The sequence below is a fragment of the Hesperophylax consimilis genome, chromosome 9 (genome assembly GCF_061612785.1).
Source record: "Hesperophylax consimilis isolate HC1 chromosome 9, BYU_Hcon_1.0, whole genome shotgun sequence".
Lineage (NCBI taxonomy): Eukaryota > Metazoa > Arthropoda > Insecta > Trichoptera > Limnephilidae > Hesperophylax > Hesperophylax consimilis.
In genome coordinates this window covers 10,852,312-10,873,779 of record NC_142844.1, presented here as the reverse complement: position 1 = coordinate 10,873,779, position 21,468 = coordinate 10,852,312, and the positions used below count along the sequence as shown (strand labels likewise).

The 21,468-nt window shown below is 44.1% G+C and overlaps 1 protein-coding gene across 1 annotated transcript; it reads left to right on the top strand.

Annotated features, from left to right (window-relative positions):
* Nucleotides 1–10,759: 10,759 nt before the first annotated feature.
* Nucleotides 10,760–17,254, top strand: LOC149420901 (uncharacterized). Its single transcript, XM_089635141.1, has 3 exons — nt 10,760–11,158; nt 11,951–13,202; nt 13,305–17,254. The coding sequence occupies exons 1-3, from the start codon at nt 10,760–10,762 to the stop codon at nt 17,252–17,254; spliced, it is 5,601 nt and encodes a 1,866-aa protein (XP_089491267.1).
* Nucleotides 17,255–21,468: the final 4,214 nt, after the last annotated feature.

Sequence of the window (21,468 nt, the reverse complement as noted above, 5' to 3'; positions counted from 1 at the left end):
AGAAAAAATCACGTTTTTCGCGGTGGTGCTGTTTTCTCATCAGACCAAAATAAGCTATTTAAATTTCATGAAAGCGAGATGTCCTTTGAGCAACTGTTAAAGTACAGTGCACTCTCGATTTAGTTGCTTTAGAAAATGACTTATCAGTCAAATTCCAAAGGAAAAATATTGTTTCTTAGTATCAAAAACTAATTTATGTTATGGGTCTGTCTATCTAACTCTGGTTCAATGAACTTGAATTTACTTTAAATTTAACTGTCTATTTCAAAATTGGATCTGTTTGTTTGAAGAATTAAGAAATGTGACCTGCACCCATCTGCGTAGAGAAAAATGCTGATTCATTAAAAATCTCTTTAATTTTTGCTTCCAAAAGATTTCTGTCGCTTGCATGTTTGCCAATTACATTTATGCATGATTGTAGCCGGTCCCGAAAACTTTCTGTAGTGTCAGTTAACATCTGAAGTGGAATCCGAACGATTTTCTCCTGAATCTTCGTTTTAAGATCTTGAAAGTAGTCTTGCTTGTCAACATATACTCGAAACTTGAGATATCCTCATAAAAATAAGTCATTAAGCTAAGATCGGGGGAGCGGGGAGGCCAGTGAACATTGCCATACCTGGAGATAATGCTGCCTGGAAACTGATCCCGTAACACAGCCACTGAATGGCAGTTGCACCAGTAGTTTAAAAAAAAATCGGTTGAATTTTACAAATTCACAAATGTCGGTAGATTTTCTACGAACATCGGTAGATTTTTGTTGAAATCGTTAGATCTACCGAAATTTCGGTAGGAATGGTATCACTGTTTCTAGGCTTCACGCCATCGTAACAACTAAATTTCCCACTCTAACAGACAAATCGAGGTCTCCCCAGTTTCTTAAACAAATACTCGGCCGACTAGCCAATCAAAAAACATGCGGTTTCCCTGTATATTACATACCGGTAAATCCATTTAACCGGCATTTTTTTAAATCTGTAAATCGAGTGCCTACTGTATTTCCGATCCTTATGTGGACTCACACGAGTAGACGCTACGAGGATGGCGTATTTTTGATCGTGATATGGGATGAATTTTAGCTTCTCCCCACTGTTTTCTGCCGGTTCCCTTTTCACTGCATTGAATTTAATCTTCCTAATACCTTTGATCGAGCAGTTCTTAATTAAGGCTTTTAGCGTGGGCACTTTTAATATGGGGTTTTACACCAATATTATTTTACTATATTTTTAACCTCTAGTATGCCAAGAAATGCACCGCGAATTTCTGCCGTTTTTACCCGTCGGTCGTGTTCCGGTGAATCCACCATGGCTTTGCTTGTAGCTCACCACATTTGCCTCGATATTATTGTATTTTGAACCTTAATAAGTGCTCTGTATATGATTTATTTTATTATACTGTGAATAATGCTTACTCAGCTGTAAGATAAAAAAAAAATTAAAAAAATCTATCTTTAAAAGTTTTTGTGTGTCTTCGTAATATTACATTTCTTTAAAACATTGATTTTTTTTTAATATAAGTAGCTATCCTGGGGAAACATAGTTTATAGAAATATATTAACACATTATTTGGTAAAACGTTAAAATTTACAAAAACACCACAATGCAGAAAACAAATAAGTTTTTACTAAAATAGTGCCAGCCAGAGTATGTTGCGCGATTGCTATTTTACATCTGGCGCCCCGAGGGTTAATTGTTACACAATATTTCTAATGTTGCTGAAATTTACATGAAAACAGTAATGCTCATATTCGAATACATGTCATGTTATCCAATCACGCTAATGTACACAACATCAAGGTCTGAAGAAGTTGTTTTTGGTCTAAGCTACCTTAGGTATAGGAAATAGAAATAATATTTGATATTCAAGAAGAACCTTTCCAAATGCGATACAAAATATGTTATTATTTCTGACAGTTTTTCCTCCAGATTACATGAAACTGTCATATTTTTTTTGAATTTTGATTGCGGAAAGAGAGAAACGCTAAAATTCTCTTAAATCCACCATTTTTTTTCAAATATTATCGTCCACGCCCGGACCACCTTGAGTAATATTGTTTGACGGAATAAACGCTTGGACGGTCACCGTGGTTGAGTGGTTACTAACGTTGGCTACGAATCTAGAGGCCATATTTTATTCGAGTATAAATAATATGTTTAATATTTGTGGCATATTTCGGAGTGTTAGATACTTTCAGTATCACTCTGGTGAAAGATCACCATTCAGAATCGAAACGTTACTTGAAATGGATTCAGCCGTAATCGGTGACCAGATTTGGATAGCCAGTTAAGTACTTCCCCACCTTCCTCATCCCCATATCCTTCCCCTCCCCACTAAATTCACCCTCACAATATACCTCGATCGGGGGTGCCATAATTTCACTGGCTCCATACGGTTTACAGCAGTTAGGAATCTTGTGCGGTAGGTACCATCTAAAAAAATATATATAATCATCTTTCATTATATTCGTAGGATTGAACCACCCTCCGCGTATGTTTGCATGACTAGTTGTTGTATTGACTGATAAAAATAACGTTAGTTTGCATTATCAGTTGTTGTATTGAATGCTAAAAATTACGTAAGTTTGTAAGACCAGTTGTTGTATTTAATGATAAAAATAGCGTATGTTTGCATGACCAGTTGTTGTATTGAATGCTAAAAATTACGTAAGTTTGTAAGACCAGTTGTTGTTTTTAATGATAAAAATAGCGTATGTTTGCATGACCAGTTGTTGTATTGAATGATAAAAGAACCTTTCTTGGAATTCAATAATGTTGGTTGTATTTTCAGTACTATTCCTAAAAGAGCTTTAAATGGTATGTACATTTGGCTTGGCGCAACTTATCTCGTTCGAGGAGGCTTTTAATACTTCCCTGGAGTTTGCGTTGCCTTGTTTATGCGAATAAAAGCTCGAGGAAGGTAGATTGTTTATTTTGTCCCGCCGAGACAACTCAACCCCATATCGCTTTATTTTAATTACGGTCACAGGTTTATATGTGGAACTTAAGCGCGTATAAACATTCATAGTCCTTTAGATATTTAAACAACTCTGATATGTACATACACTGGAGACGTGGAAAAAGGCAAGTAGTTTCGCACTCAGTACCAACTTGAAAGCTCTTCGCATAATGTATGTAGGATAAATAGGTATTTCGTTTTAATCCTAATTGAATGTAGATTGATAGGATGTATTGTAAATAGATACATTCATTTCTTGTACAAAAATATTATTTCTAATTTCACAAACAAAATGAAATTTAAAAGTCCCATACCTCATGGTCATGAGATGTTACGAGTTGAAAATGGATAGATTGACATTATAAATGTAATGGTTATGTTTTTCTGTCCTGGTTTCTAAAATAATTTAATTGATATAAAGGTAATTTAAGTGACCCGGCAAAATTGCCCGATTCGAGCGCCCTTTAACCCTTTGAGTATATGAAATAAAATAAAAATTTAAAACATTTTTTTTTAAATTTAATAAAAACAAAAATTAATAAAAAATGGCTTCGGCCTGGAATTGAACCCCGATCTGCTACTCGGAAGGCAGCTGTGCTGACAATTACACCACCAACTAATGTGAGAACGGCGGCATAAATTCACTTAAATATATTACTGCATTATATATACTCAATATTAAAAAAATAACAATTTTTGAATTGACCGTTACATTTTTTACAAAGTTAAACTGAAGTATCTATGTATTAATTCGATCATAGACTATTTTCAAAGATCAGAGTGGCATAGAAACATAGAATACCACAGAGCGACTCTTGAACTTTTACACGTAAGAAATAATTAAGCTTAATGTGGAAAAATAATCCTCCTTTCCTTGCAATGTTACGGGTGACGTTACGAATGTGGTTCTTGTTATTAATTCCTGGACATGGAGGGACCCAACGCTGACCCCACTACGTTTCCATTAACACCAGAGAAAAAATAGATGAAGCACTTCCAGCCGAATGCCGGATCTAATGGCGGACATTCGCCCGTACATACGCACGAATAATGAAGAATCTACGAATGTTGTGCTGCTTTTACTATTGACGAAATATCAATACTAGGTATACAATATGTTTTACTTACATAGTATTAAAACTGTTTATTTTAAACGATCTTTACTGACACTATTATGATGGCATAGTCTTAACCCAATATTACTTTACCTATAATACTCTATATACATAAATATTTATAAATCGGCAATCTTAGAAACGTGCGTTGCTTTTATTGTTTCGCCTTACAAGGCATATTTTTGTAGATGGACAATTTTGTCACTAGCGTTTTGGCGTCTAGTTTTGGACAGGCATTTTTCAAATATCTAAAATTTTGCGGAATTCTTGGCGGCATCAAATTTCAAAGTTGATTTTCAAGTTCTGTGAATGTTTTATTCAAGTTCTATTATTATATCATTACTAGTCAGGGGATTCACAAAATGTAAATAATAACAGAATATAAATACAACCTTCATAGAACTTGAAAATAATCTTTGAAACTTGAAGAATTGTTCAAATTCTGTGAAGCAAGACGTCCTAAGACTAGAAGCTTCTGAAGGTTATCATACATAACGGCTCATCTTTGGGCGATATCTGTTTTTCGTAATCCCAACCAGGATACCCTCGGTCATTTAGCAGTCGTTTTATATATCCTGTGATGCCTATTTATACTCCAGTGGCGTGTAGTCCATAAAGGCTGAAGTGTTTGTGCCTATCCTAAGAAATATGATCCATAATAATGGCGACAAACTTCAAATCAAAAGATATGAATTGAGATTGTCACGGCCAAAAGTATTACAGTGATTTATTTTTGGGGTATTATGCCGTATTGCGCTACCTTATTCTTTAGCAAATTTTCGGACAGCATTACAGTGTCCATCATCAGGGCAGATGAGTAAAGATAATGGTGAAGTGGTGTGTCGCCAATTCCAATACTCTAAAAACGAGTAACAAATTATAATTTAAAATGGTTTTCTTGTGTTTACTTTCAGTGTAGCCTTCAGTCAATTATCCGATACCGGAATCTATTAAACCTAGCCCCGTCATCTTTATTAATATTTATGGAATTTTTATGAATTTCAATTGCTTCCGTAATATGGCGTGCGCTATGTGTTTTAGGTTTTCCCAGAATTTCAGGAAAAAATCCAAAGTAATGGCTGGTTTCAACTAAATGCTCTGCGATTGCCAATTTGTCAGGGTGGGCGAGTTTACACACCCGAAAGTGTTCTGATAAGTGTGGAGACTCTTTAGATCACTTGTAAATGCATTATTAATGCATTACGATTACAAAACTGAGTAGTAACTAAGCCGTGGAAAATGTACTGTAAATTCAAATACCGTTTAGTTTCGAATTTGATTTGGGTACTGTTTATGTGATTTTATCGCAGTGCTGTATCCTCTGGACTGTTTCAAAACAATCTGCGTTCCGCCGTAGCCACAGAAACCGGCGTTTCTTAATTGAAACAATTTCGTCTGAAAATGAAGCCTGCCTTTTATTTGATTACCCAATCACACATGTACGTCTGACCTTAATAGCGCGCGTAGATCCCTGGGAGTGGAACTGGCCAACCCTGGGAACAAGGACGCTGAGTGAACACCTGCCGGAGGATGTATCAAATTACCCGAATGTGTAAACAGACCTGTGAAAAACCTAATCCCGTCCACAGCAGTTCAAATAAAGGGCTAAACGGATGTCCTGAAATAATTAAAACAATACTTAGTATATTTTATTGAAAGGGTTAGTAACGCAAGGTACAAATAAAAGGACATGCAAATTGTTCCCCTGGCCTTGTACAACGCGATTTCTAAAGGATTTTTTTTTGGAAGAAGGCGAAGTTAGATATGAAAATATAAAAAAAACATACATCAAATAATACATATGTATTTCGTTTGAAATAATAAAGTATTACATTGGTCGAAGGTATTCTAGATACGCATACCCAGTGAAAAGTTTTTTAAATGTTGTGAAATATTTTTTTCAGTACAGCTGATTTTAAAGACAAATTATTTTCTCACAAAATGTATTACACAACAATGCTAGTATATACAGAAGCTTGATTGTTTTTGTAACAAAATAAAATATCAGTAATCAAATATTCTTTTCTCAAATAAATATCTAAATCAAGAGACAGTTTTTTTTCAGTCAAAAATATATGGATTGTTTAGCATTTTAAGTGCCGAATAGAATTCAATCATGCCTAAAATTAAAACATAAAATTCGTGGAAACCTCCAAAGCTTTCAAGGTCACCTAAAACATGGCAATAAAATATCAAAAGTCGAGTTCCAAACTAATTTTTGGTTCACGGTCAATTTCTTTTAGTCGATGCTTTGGTTATGGTCATATTGATTCAAGAGACCGCCATCACAACTTTGTGACCATTTAAACATAAAAAAATAAGTAGACAAAGTTCATAATTTATTTAAAACATTGTTTATTATAATTCGGTGCAGTTATACTTAATAAACATATATGCAATTTTTTTTTTTTTTAAATACGTTCTTTACTACGTGCGGATCTTTACTCGTGAGTTTTTACTAACGCGTTTGATATAAGCATAGATAAAACACGAATTATATTTTATTGTGTAAAAAAACAATACTTAAAGCATGAATCAACTAACTTTAAAGTTAGTTGATTCATGCTTGACAATACTCGGGTCATGGACAACAGAAGGAAGAATGTCGTTCATAAGGCAAGAGAATTCAAGGCCGCACATAACATATCAGTTCGACATGTCATGAGATAAAACTTACCATTCATTACATAGTCTGGGAACTCTTGATTATAATGTCATGGACGACAGAAAGAAGAATGTCATCCATAACTCAAAGAATTCAAGGTCGCACTATAACATATCAGATCGACATGTCATGAGATAAAACTTACCATTGAAGACAAACTCTGTAAACTCTTAATTTAGTAAGTACACTACTACACTAGCAAATAACGATTCTTGACACAATATCATCAGCAGTTGACCAAAGTTGAACATGTTTTCTAGAAAAGCACAATGATTAATTGAAACGCCTTTAGTGTTATTTAGGTAAAAATAATAATAATGAGGTATAATTAATTCATCAGCGCTTATGAAGTAGATAAATGCAATATAAATTATGTGCCTAGTAGAATGGAATAGAACTCCCAATAAAAATTTAATGAATAGCCTCTTAAGGTAGAATTATCCATCATTGTGGAAAATACGGTTTAAACTAAAAAAACTTCAATGCATTAAGGTACAAAATGAGGGCCAAAGAAGTATCCTAATGTTGAACTCTTATTACAAAAGAATTCATCAATCGTGGATTTTAATTAAATTAAATCTTACCTCCACTAAAAAACTTTCTTTAATTCCGTATTCAATCAAAAATTGCCGCAACTTAGTAGAAGAATTTCCACTCATTTTGATCAAGTATTGCTGAAGATCCCAGAGTTATATTTGAAAGTATTTTAAGTGTCGTAATGAAATTAAGTCCTTAATTAACGGAGGCTTCTAATATAGGGCGATTTTCAATATTGGCCGCTTAATAATGTAATTCGGGCGAACTTCCCTCGATATTCCCTTTTCAAGGCATCGTTTAAGAGATTTTTAATTTGAGGCTTTACCTAAATTCTGGCCAAGATTTTAAATAGATAAGCCTCTGTTTGGAACAAAGAAAATTTTATTTTAACGATACTGTATCAGCATAATATTACAAAACGGAAATATAAATATTAAACTTTTCTTTTAAATAGTTTTAAAAGCTGTTCAAATATCAAGACGCTATACATTAACTTTTTAGTGTTGTTGAACATAGATTTAAGAATATTCTTTTCAATACCTCATGTTAGTTTTTTGGTATTAAGCTAGGAATGTTTGATAAGCAAGAAAATACCAGAGTTCAAAGGCTCTACTTCATTGTCTAGTTTTTTTTTCTGGATTCACACCTTTATAAACATGAGTTCTGAGAAAAATGAAGTTTTGACATTTCGTAAACAGGTTGATATTTTTGCTGTAAAGAACCTATTCTACCGTAATAATAATATTCCTTTGAAAATACTTACATCTGCAACATAAAACAACGAAGAACACAAGATATTCAATGGGGGCGTGTTTCATGTTACAAATATATGTCCAATTGGGCCTCAAATTCCCAATATTAAACTGTGTTGCATCATCATCATTACGAATTTCAAAAGATAAAATGGAGATAATCTTTCAACAGTATGCATTATCTATTCAGTGTTCTAGCCTACGCAATCATAAAATAGTATAAACCTGTCTACATTTACCTACCAAATTTTCATATTTTATCATTGTTTTTCAATTATTTTTTCTTGAACAAATCGTATTGTATCGAACATGAAAAAATATTTTATTGCATTTAATATCAATTGCGACTAAAGTTGCACACTTGCAAGTTTGATGACCCCTTATTCCAAATCATAATATTTAACAGTTGAAAAATGCATCAATCCATGTCACCAGGCATGTTACCAGGCGGCAAAAAGACTGGATCGAACATGAAACAGTTCGATAAACCCATTTTCTAAAATGAAATTAAAATATTCATAAAAGATATAATGGTTTTATTAAGAAGATGGAAATTCAATTGCCTATTACACATCTCATAATTTCAGAGGTAATTTTGGTTTTGATTTATTAAATAAAAGAAAATTAAAAACATCCTTTTTTGGAAGCGAGGTCTATTAGTCACAGAACAACTAGTTATGTATATATCACGCATGTAATGTAAAAATCTTAAAGCCCAAGTGTAGCGTGAATAAATAAAAATAAAATGGGACAGACGCAAAAGTACAAAGCAATATGTCTTTGGCTTCATTGACAATTTCACGTAATCTCTAGGGTCAAAGAACGGGCTTTTACCCTTGAAAAAATTATTTCATTTAGCTATAAGCGATTCAACTGTTGATTCTACCGTCTATATAAATGTCACCGCCAACTTGTGGGAGGTATTAAATAAATCTCCCATTAAGACGCATAGCACCTTGTGGCGCTCTATTTGGCCGAAATCGTTCCATAAAAAGGCAATATAAGGAATCCGCTCGCACTGGCAAGGCTGTAGGAATGACGAAACAGGGATGCCAACACTTTGTAAGTGGAAATTCTGACAACTTAATCATACAATAAGCAAACTCCAGTGAAAAATATTATGCTTCAAATACACTTCCCACCAGAGATGTGCAAAATGGGTACCCAAAACCATTTGAAATGCAAAATGGAAATGGGTCAAAACTTTTCCATTTGAAAATGCAAAATGCAAAATGGTTTTTAAAAAAGCATTTCAAATGCAAAATGCAAAATACCCATTTTAAAAATGCATTCAAATGCAAAATGGTTTCTCAGGTCAAACAATTAAAATAATTATAAAATATAAAACAATTTTGTCATTTAATAATGGACATCAATGTAGAACAAACATATTACATGATGGTACCTGTACCGGACGTACCTCCACTGACTTGAATTAATTTGCATAAATCTGAATTTACGCAGAGGCAGTTCATTTACAAACTCACCTCTGCGCATATTCGAATTTATGCAACAAATTTCTCTATACAAAATCTGTACCTAATCTTATCTGTGTAAAACTTGTAGAACTATAAATCTTATCTGCTGATTAATAAATAAAACCACGGGGTCAAGCAGTCATCATTATAGACAAAAAACAAAGGCTTGACCCCCCGACACCGTCTTATAAATTAAATACCTATCATCTGTACAAAACATGGAAGATTTGCATGAAGATTTGAAATTGTGCAAACGCGGTTTCCTTTACAAAACTCGCCGTTTGCACAAAATTGAATATTGTGCAAATCTTCCCCTTTAAATAAATGTTTTCTCTCTAATATGTAAATTTGCACAAGGTTTGAAATTGTGCAAACGCAGTTTCCTTTACAAAACTCGCCGTTTGCACAAAATTGAATATTGTGCAAAACTCAATTCCCCTTTTAATATGTATGATGTCAATTCCCCTTTTTTAATATGTAATTTGTGCAAACTCACAAAAATGTATTTAAATAAAAATGACCGGGCAAAGTGGTTTGAAGAACAGTCAGGGGCCAAGTCAAATTCGTCCCCTTCCAAGTTACGCAACAACGGCGCTCATTCCTGTGACAAATTCCGGGAACCCAAAAATAATTCTCGGAATTTGTCGCTAACAAAGGGAGAGCTAGGCCCGTTGGTCCTTTAAAAGGCGGACAACTTGTGCAATTCGGCAGAGAGCCAGCAACGATCGGACCATCAACACCTCTCCTGGACTGCCCTGACTGCCTTCAAGCCTCTTCTGCCCTGGACCTTCACTTCAACCTGGCCTTCTTCTTTCTTCCGGCTCCCTGGTGTTCATCAAGAAGAAACTTTCACAATAGTCGAAGCGTCCCTAGTCAGGGCGCAGGTTCCCCCCTACCTTCCTCCCCCCTGCCTTATACCTTTCTCCCACATTTTCCCCATTTCTCCCTTTTCCCTAAATTTTTCCCCAGTTTCCCCCACATTTTCCCCATTTTTCCCTTTCGTAATTTTTCCCTATTTTTTACCACATTTTTCCCCATTTTTGCATTTTCCCCATATTTTTCCCCATTTTTTCCATTTTTTCAACATTCTCCCTACCTTTTCCCGACCTTCCCTTCCAAGGCGTCGAAGCGGCCAGCCGGCCACTCCCGCTATATCGTCTGTGCGGCCGGCGACTACAGTGCCGTCCCGTACATGGTCCTTCGAGCCGCGATCGCCTCTTCACGCCTTCACTACTTCGCGCCTTCCAGTGACGTCCCGAGATGCCGTCCCTGCGGAGCGGCCGCGAGGCCTCCACCCCAGATTCACAACCCGACGTGGAGCTGGTGACAGGCCCTCACCCCGCCGGCCCTGCCGGCCCTCACCCCGCCGGCCCTGCCGGCCCTCACCCTGCCCCCCCTGCCGGCCCTGACCCTGCCGGACCTGCCGCCCCACGCGCTGCCAGCCCTGCCGACACTCACTTTGCCGGCCCTGACAGCGCACCATCCTCCGATGCAGAGGAGGATTCAACCACAACAGAAGACACGGTCAGGCAGCTCCGGAAGGCGAACCGGACAATGAGCAGGCAGCTCGCTCAGCTGCTCGCAGCCCTCCCCACCGCGACGCAGTACCTGCCAGGGGCGGACCCCCCTGGCACCCACCTGGCCGCCTACCCTGGTGCGGCCCCTGGTGCGCACCCTGCCGCCTACCCTGGTGCAGCCCCTGGTGCGCACCCTGCCGCCTACCCTGGTGCGGCCCCTGGTGCGCACCCTGCCGCCTACCCTGGTGCGGCCCCTGGTGCGCATCCTGCCGCCTACCCTGGTGCGGCCCCTGGTGCGCACCCTGCCGCCTACCCTGGTGCGGCCCCTGGTGCGCACCCAGCCGCGTACCCTGGTGCGGCCCCTGGTGCGCACCCTGCCGCCTACCCTGGTGCGGCCCCTGGTGCGCACCCTGCCGCCTACCCTGGTGCGGCCCCTGGTGCGCACCCTGCCGCCTACCCTGGTGCGGCCCCTGGTGCGCACCCTGCCGCCTACCCTGGTGCGGCCCCTGGTGCGCATCCTGCCGCCTACCCTGGTGCGGCCCCTGGTGCGCACCCTGCTGCCTACCCTGGTGCGGCCCCTGGTGCGCACCCTGCCGCCTACCCTGGTGCGGCCCCTGGTGCGCACCCTGCCGCCTACCCTGGTGCGGCCCCTGGTGCGCACCCTGCCGCCTACCCTGGTGCGGCCCCTGGTGCGCACCCTGCCGCCTACCCTGGTGCGGCCCCTGGTGCGCACCCTGCCGCCTACCCTGGTGCGGCCCCTGGTGCGCACCCTGCCGCCTACCCTGGCGCGGCCCCTGGTGCGCACCCTGCCGCCTACCCTAGCGGGCCCGCTGCTGCGCATCCTGGCGCCTGCCCTGGCGAGCACCCTGGCGGGCCCCCTGCTGCGCCCCCTGCTGCGCCCGCTGCTGCGCATCCTGGCGCCTGCCCTGGCGAGCACCCTGGCGCGCCCCCCGGTGCGCATCCCGCCGCCTACCCTGCTGAGCACCCTGGCGGGCCCCCTGCTGCGCCCGCTGTTGCGCATCCTGGCGCCTACCCTGGGGGCGGGTCCCCTGCTGCGCCCGCTGCAGCGCATCCTGGTGCCTACCCTGGCGAGCACCCTGGCGCACCTCCTGCCGGTTACCCGGGTGCCTCATCTCAGAGCTTCTCGCCGCTGTTCCCCCCGCAGCCGACCGCCGATGAGACTGCCCATCACACCAGCGAGTGGGTCCGACAAGGCGCCGACCCGTTCCTGGCACAGCTGGGCACCCTGCTGGCTGACGCCATCCGCTCCACGCGCGCCCAGGACAGCCCTCGTCCCTCAGTAGAGGAGGACCTCCGGATGACCGCCCTCATTGCCCGGCAGTCCACCGCCAAAGACCTCCCCATATTCTCAGGCGACCCCCTCGAATGGCCGGCCTGGATTGCGCAATACGAGCAGTCCACCTCGACCTGCAAGCTCACGCTGAGCGAGAACCTTATAAGGTTGCAGCGTGCGCTTAAGGGGAAGGCGAGGGAAAACGTGTACTCGCTCCTACTGAACCCGGACCGAGTGCCCGAAATTATTTCGACCCTGGAGGAGCGGTACGGCGGATCGGGCTCAATAGCCAACCTTATGCTGGATAAGGTGAGGAAGCTGCCCTTTCTGTCTGCCGAAGCCACCTTGGAGGAGATTGCGGACTTCTCCGGGACAATTCAGAACCTGGTGGCTTCCCTGCGGGACTTGAGGACGGGAGGCTACCTCACCAACCCCGCCCTGCTGGCCGACATCACTGCCAAGATGCCATGCACATTAAGGATGGCCTGGCTGCTGGAGCTGCGGATGCTGGGGCAAACAACCCAGTCCACCATCCTCCAGTTGGCAGCATTTTTGAGGGGCGTCGCCGGCGTGATCCCGGTCAGCGGGATGGTGGATCCCTTGAGATCCGGCAAAGGGCGCCGGGAGCACGTGCTGGCCAACGCTGTGGCCACACCGCCAGAGGGGAAGGCCAACCGCCCACCACCACCCGTAGTGAGAACAATAAACAAAAACAAAGTGAAAAGTGCGTGCGCTCAGTGCGGTGAGCCACACAGAACTCGGGAGTGCCGCGAGTTTATTGCCAAACCGCTCTCCCTCCGGTGGGAGACAGTCCGCACTAACAATCTGTGCCGCAAGTGCCTGGAGGCGCACCACTCCAGGGACTGCAAGGAGACAGTGTGGTGTGGTGTGGGTGAGTGCCGCTACCCGCATCATCGGCTGCTCCACCGGGAGACGGTCGCGGAGGTGAACCTGTGACGCCAGACAGTGGACAGCCGCGTGCTGCTAAAAATAGTGCCGGTTGTGTTGCGGGGCCCCACGGACGGGGAATTGTCAACGTTCGCTCTTCTGGATGAGGGATCCACCGTCACCCTCATCGACGCTGACACCGCAACGCAGATCGGCGCACGCGGCCCAGTCCACAGTCTGCGGCTGCACGGAGCGAAGGGGATGTGTACCTCCGACGCCCGCTCCCAACGCGTGAAGCTGACGATCCGGGGCGCTGGATTGGAGCCCACCTTCAACATCACCGCCCACACAGTAGCTGACCTGAGCCTGCCGGAGCAGCGCGTTCCTGGAAGACGCGTCACCCCAAAACTCTTGATCGGGCAGGATAATGCCCACCTTATCGTGTCAAGAGAGGTCCGTGAGAATAGCACTACTCGAATAGTGTCACGGACCGCTTTGGGGTGGATCGCCCACGGAGGCTCGAGCCTCAGCAATGACGGGCCAGCTACCACACTGGCCCTCCAGTCGGAGACCGCTGCAGATGCCCGCCTGAGGGAGTTGGTAACATCCAACTTTGCCGTCGACTCCCTCGGCGTCACGTCTGCGGCGAGAGTCAATGCCATGGACACAAAGGCCATGGCATTAATGGCAGAAACCACCCGCCCCCTACCTTCTGGGCGGTGGGAAACTGGCCTCCTGTGGAGACACCCTGACGCCACACTACCCGACAACCGGCAGTGTGCGCTGAAGCGGCTCCAGTCCCTCGAGAAAAAGCTCGCAGCGGACGCAACCCTGGCAGCGGCGTACAATGACAAAATGACGCAGCTTGTCACCAAAGGCTACGCCAGACGCCTCTCCCCCAATGAGGCGTCGCTCCCTGCCCCACGGAAGTGGTATCTTCCCCACTTCGCCGTCACCAACCCGAACAAGCCAGGGAAGATAAGGGTTGTGTTCGACGCCGCCAGCCGATGCCGAGGGACGTCACTTAACGACCAACTACTCACTGGCCCTGACCTGCTGTCCTCTCTCCTGGGGAACATCCTCCGATTCCGGGAAGGCGGTATAGCCATTGCCGCCGACATCCAGGAGATGTTCCTGAGGATCCAAATCAGGAAAGAGGACCAGTCTTCGCAACTTTACCTGTGGAGGTCGCCGGACCGGCAACAGCCGGACACCTACCAGCTGGCGTCCATGATGTTTGGGGCTACCTGCTCGCCCAGCAGTGCCCAGTACGTGCGGGACAGGGTGGCCGGTCAGTACGAGCACCAGTACCCGGCCGCCGCAGCAGCCATTCGTTCACGGTTTTACATGGACGATTACCTGGACGCAGTGGACAACCCTGACGAAGCTGCTGCCCTAGTCCGAGACGTAAGAGCCCTCCTTGCAAAGGGAGGGTTCCACCTTACGAACTGGGCCTCAAACAGCCTGGACGCCATCGCCGATGTGCCCCCTGAAGACCGCGCCACCTCCACGGTAGCTATCAGCAGCGGGAGCAGCGAGACCGAGAGGGTCCTGGGACTGGTGTGGGACCCATCTACCGACCGCTTCATCTACACTTTCCTGGAAGCGGCCAGTCTAGAGGAAGCCACACGGCCTACAAAGCGGCAGCTCCTCTCCATCGTCATGAAGATCTTCGACCCGGTGGGCTTCGTCTCCTGCCTCACCATACGGTCGAAGATCCTACTGCAAGCCGTGTGGCGTTCGAGCGTTGGATGGGACGACCACATCACCTCGGAGCACGCTGAACGCTGGAGGGACTGGATGAGCCTGCTCCAGGAAAGCAGCGTCTCCATCCCACGACGGTCGCTCCGACAGAGGTCAAGCAGCGTGACCCTGCACCTCTTCTGCGACGCCTCGGAGCAAGCTTGCTGTGCCGTCGCCTACTTCGTGGAGGAAGTGCAGGGCACCCTTAAAGCCACCTTCATCGCCAGCAAATGTAAGGTGGCACCTCTCAAGCCGCTATCCATACCCCGCCTTGAGCTGCAGTCCGCACTCATGGCGGCTAGATTGGCCAGAACCATCCGGTTGGAGAGCCAAGCGAAGATAGCGTCAACCATCTTCTGGACGGACTCGACCACAGTGCTGTGCTGGTTACGCACCGATCCACGCACATACTCTGCGTTCGTGTCCAACAGGTTGGGCGAGATAGATGAACTCACCTCCATAGCCAATTGGAGGTGGGTCCCCACCAAGCAGAACCCGGCCGACATCGGCACCCGGGACTTGGAGCTGCCCGACCTGTCTCTCCAAGGAAGATGGTTCAACGGCCCCGCCTTCCTCACCACACCGGAGAGCGACTGGCCAAAGGAGCGCACCCTCACGAAGCCAGACGACCAGACCCTCGAGACCCGGCCCCGACACTACGTCGGGCACATCGCCACAGCCGGAGAGGCCCTACCTCTGGTCGAGAGGTTCTCGTCATGGCACCGGCTGATCCGGGCTACAGCGTGGATGCTACGCTTCATCAGGCGCTGTCGGACGGGCCCAAACCGTCCCCCCGAAAACTCTTTACGAGCAGACGAGCTAACGGAGGCTGAGCGCAGATGGGTGAGAAGGTCCCAAGAAGACGCCTTCTCCACTGACCTGCACACCATTCGTCTCAGCCAGGCGCTACCTTCCGCCAGTCGTCTCGTCAGTTTGGCCCCCTTCCTCGGACCTGATGACGTTTTGCGGATGGGCTCACGGCTGAGGGAGTTCACCGGAAGCACGAGCGTGGCGAAGACTCCCGTGATCTTGGATGGCACCGATCCATACGCCCGACTGCTGATCCGCCACTACCACGAAAAGGCGGACCATCCAAGCACGGAGAAAACTGTGGCCGAGATCCGGTGCAGCTTCTTCATCCTGCGCCTCCGTACCATCAGCAGGAAGATCAGCCACGACTGCCCCACCTGCCGCTTACGACGGAGCAAGCCCTCTCCTCCACTGATGGGGGTTCTCCCGCCGACCCGCCTGGCGCACCACGTCCGCCCCTTTACACACTGCGGACTGGACTACTTCGGGCCGATGGAGGTCACCGTCGGCAGACATCGGGAGAAGCGCTATGGAGCCCTATTTACCTGCCTCTCCACCCGCGCCATCCATCTGGAGCTAGCGGTCTCGCTGTCTGCCGACTCGGCGATTATGGCCTTACAACGGATGACCGCCCGAAGAGGTCAGCCCAAGGTGTTGTACTCGGACAACGGGACGAACTTCCGTGGTGCGGACGCGGAAATTCGGGATGCCACGGCAGCCCTGCAGCAGGATGACAGGATGACGGACGCCATGGCTACCAAGGGCATCGAGTGGCGATTCATCACCCCCCTCAGTCCCCACATGGGGGGAGCCTGGGAAAGGTTGGTGCGCTCGGTGAAAAGAGCCCTGAGCGCCACCTTAAAAGAGAGGGCGCCAAGGGAGGAAACCCTGCGCACAGCATTGGCAGAGGCTGAGTTTGTGGTCAACAATCGGCCACTGACTCATGTCTCTGTCGACCCGCGGGACGAAGAGCCCCTCACCCCAAATCACTTTCTCATGGGGTCTGCCGGGAACCGCCCGCATCTGTCACTCTACGACAGCAAGGAGGAGGAGGTATGTCTCCGTCGCCAGTGGCGTATCAGCCAACAACTCGCCGATATGTTCTGGAGGCGGTGGCTCCGTGAGTACCTCCCCACCCTGGGCGCCCGACAGAAGTGGCACCACCCGACTGACCCCCTCAGAGCTGGTGACTTGGTGGTCATCTTGGACCCCGCGCTGCCACGCAACAGCTGGCCGCGCGGACGTATCGTCGAAGCCATCCCAGCTGCCGATGGCCAAGTGAGGACAGCCCGGGTCCAAACAGCCACAGGGACGTACACCCGCCCGGCTGTAAAACTCGCCCTCATCCTCCCCGCACCAGCACCAGCGCCCGCACCGGCACCAGCACCAGCGCCGCCCTCTACAGCACCCGGACCACGGATGCCGCATGGGAGCCACAACCCCCAGCGGCCCAGGGGAACCGGACGTCGAGGACGCCGCCGACCTACACGTCCGGACCGCTAGGCGCAGCCGTGACTGCACCGGGGGGAGAATTGTACCGGACGTACCTCCACTGACTTGAATTAATTTGCATAAATCTGAATTTACGCAGAGGCAGTTCATTTACAAACTCACCTCTGCGCATATTCGAATTTATGCAACAAATTTCTCTATACAAAATCTGTACCTAATCTTATCTGTGTAAAACTTGTAGAACTATAAATCTTATCTGCTGATTAATAAATAAAACCACGGGGTCAAGCAGTCATCATTATAGACAAAAAACAAAGGCTTGACCCCCCGACACCGTCTTATAAATTAAATACCTATCATCTGTACAAAACATGGAAGATTTGCATGAAGATTTGAAATTGTGCAAACGCGGTTTCCTTTACAAAACTCGCCGTTTGCACAAAATTGAATATTGTGCAAATCTTCCCCTTTAAATAAATGTTTTCTCTCTAATATGTAAATTTGCACAAGGTTTGAAATTGTGCAAACGCAGTTTCCTTTACAAAACTCGCCGTTTGCACAAAATTGAATATTGTGCAAAACTCAATTCCCCTTTTAATATGTATGATGTCAATTCCCCTTTTTTAATATGTAATTTGTGCAAACTCACAAAAATGTATTTAAATAAAAATGACCGGGCAAAGTGGTTTGAAGAACAGTCAGGGGCCAAGTCAAATTCGTCCCCTTCCAAGTTACGCAACAACGGCGCTCATTCCTGTGACAAATTCCGGGAACCCAAAAATAATTCTCGGAATTTGTCGCTAACAAAGGGAGAGCTAGGCCCGTTGGTCCTTTAAAAGGCGGACAACTTGTGCAATTCGGCAGAGAGCCAGCAACGATCGGACCATCAACACCTCTCCTGGACTGCCCTGACTGCCTTCAAGCCTCTTCTGCCCTGGACCTTCACTTCAACCTGGCCTTCTTCTTTCTTCCGGCTCCCTGGTGTTCATCAAGAAGAAACTTTCACAATAGTCGAAGCGTCCCTAGTCAGGGCGCAGGTTCCCCCCTACCTTCCTCCCCCCTGCCTTATACCTTTCTCCCACATTTTCCCCATTTCTCCCTTTTCCCTAAATTTTTCCCCAGTTTCCCCCACATTTTCCCCATTTTTCCCTTTCGTAATTTTTCCCTATTTTTTACCACATTTTTCCCCATTTTTGCATTTTCCCCATATTTTTCCCCATTTTTTCCATTTTTTCAACATTCTCCCTACCTTTTCCCGACCTTCCCTTCCAAGGCGTCGAAGCGGCCAGCCGGCCACTCCCGCTATATCGTCTGTGCGGCCGGCGACTACAGTGCCGTCCCGTACAGTACCTAAATCCAAAAACACCACGACTACAGATTATGAAACCACAAAAAATTTGCGCGGGACTAATGTTGCCAACGTAAAAACATAGAAACTGCTATCTAACATTTAATATTACAGCGTCGGGCCCCATGTTCAGTATTTGAATCAGTATTTTTTGTAATGGTATCACTCAATTGCCAGGGCTCCTACCAGGGAGCAACTTGACAAATGTAAATTATCTCTCATAGCGAGGTTGAGGACCGACTGATATTTTGGGCTTATGAAAAAAAGATGAGTGGAGATAGTAGGAAGAATGTTGCAAAAAAGTATTTAAAATGGAAAATGCATTGAGAAAAGCATTTAAAATGCAAAATGCAAAATGGTTTTTAGAAAAGCATTTAAAATGCAAAATGGAAAATACCCATTTTGCATTTTACATTTCCATTTGAAATGGATTTATTTGAAATAAAGCACATCTCTGCTTCCCACATTAGAGGAACAGTAGTAATGAGGCGCTGACATTTTACCTAGTGTTTTTCAACATTAAAAGCGGTTAAAATTATGAATAAAAACGTCTCAACTCTCAACGCCGCCATACGAAATACAGTGCCTATTGAAATAAAACATTGGGTCCTTGTGACTGGTGACGTCACTGACACAGACGGAGACAAGTCACGAATTTGATTTTATTTGGGTAGACTCGAAATTAAAACTTTTCAAAATTATTTCAACAATTGTTAAAACTAACTACACTAATGAAAAAATGTAAACTGGTGTTTAAGTTATTAATAAAAATATAACAAAAAAGGAATGCAGTTTCTTATTATTATTTTGATTGATGTAATTGAAATTGAAATTCGAATATTTTCGTATTTTACCAAAACGTCGGTAAAATGAGAATTTTATTAACGCTTGCTTCATTATTCGACCACCAAAGTGCAGTAGCACTGCTTTCACTTAGCAGTGTAGTAGCGGTAAAAAAAGAAGAATATTTCACTGTGTTGGTAAAAAGAAAGACTACCACTTTACTTCAATTCAAACCATCGATATCCCCGAGCAACACCGAGTACACAGTATTGAATAAATGGATTTTTTTTTGACGTTTTATTTGCGCGATTCCGTCTTCTCGGGAGAAAACTTGTAAAATGCTAGTTAATATCATTATTCTTTTGAAAATGTTCTTTACGACAGCCGTGCGATTTTGCAAAGTTCTTTCCGAAATATCAATGTTTACCATCAACAACCTATTCCCTCTCATTCATAACTAGTTTTCCTTGCTGTACTCTGAACCAATAAGCGTGCTGAATTATTCAACTGAACTCGTTTTTGTCTAATTTAAAAGTAAAAATTCAGAATTTTCTACAGGATTTTCCTAATTGATTTCCATTAAAAGTAGGATTGATGCCTACAGAAAGTTTTAATTATATACCTACTTGTGTTATTCACAGATAACAAGGTCCTTGTTTTAACTGTCAAAGAAGAATTAAATATTATTTTCAGAAATTTCAAATTATAAATTAATAAATTATCTTATAATTATTTTTATAACTGATAAATAACAAGGTGTAAGTAAGGTGTAAGGGAAGAAAAATAAATATTTCGATATATTATAACATGACGATATGACGACACAAAACCTACCACATAATTTACCAACTGTGGTCGTCTATATTAATATTTAAATTCCACGGAAATGACTGCCTGATGCGAACTGCGATTTCAAATAAGATTTCAAGCATGATATATGAACAAAAAATAGATGTTCTCTCGAGACCAAAATATTTCGTCGCAAAGAAAAAAATTAGATTTTGGTGCGTGTTGTAAAAGGGGATGGTGAATTCGATTCCTTCCAAGCCCAAGGCACTGCTCGCGGCCGCTTATCCAGTGTCACCCCTGCGGGCTGTCGGTACCTCCGGCAAAATCTGTAGAGTTCCTCCGATATAAAGGGTAAACGGGGTGCAGGGGGTTGGTAGTTTATGTAGCCATCTGCGCGGCGGAACTGCTCGCCCGAGCGTGAAATCGTTCTTCTTCTTATTTGCGAAGCTAATGTCTCAAGCACCATTGCGGATTTGTCCACTTGAGTATAGGACACGCAAATGTTTGCGTTTTTCCCGTTCCACAGACACCCAATCGATATTTTTTTCTTGCCACAGTATTTTTTCTTAACTCGATGTTTTTTCTTCGCTCCGTGTTTTTACTTTCCTCATTTTTTTATCTTCACTCGGTGTTTTTTTTCTTTTTATAAATGAATAGATATATTTTCATACTAAGATTTAAGATCCTACGAATGTGAATTAAATCATTACCTACTTTGAACTTGATATTACTCGTATTTTACAACTTTTATTTTACAGCTGCGAATTCAAAAAGGATTCTTCCTTCTGATTAAATAGAAAAAATTACCTTGAAAATCTATTATTTACACATTAATAATTTGAAACAATAGTCAATGAAAGGCGTTAGTGATATTCTTAGGTATCTTCTTATCTAATAACAAATCAGTTTCATATAAGAAAGATGAAATTAGGATACAAAATAGGTATACTTGAAATTGAGACATTAAAGAATAGACAAATAAATATCATGGACATGAAAATATTTTAAACAATATTTGAATAACCAACCTATGGGTGAAGGTAATCTGATAGTATTAATACTCTTGCGTCTGGACGATGTAGGCCCTCTGATTGGTCAAATTTAAATTGTCTGTTTCGGTTAAATTCCGCTAACTTGAAAATTAAGACACGATTTCATACTAAAATAGGATCGCCTCATAATAATACGAGATTTCTTCAAAAGCATCGTTTCTCCTCATATAATTTTTGGATAATATCGAAGAAAATATGTTTTAGAAAGTTCATAATCCATTGGATTAATTACATTTCAATGAAAATTATCCACAGTTACGTGATTATGTTTGACGTTTATAATAAAAATCACG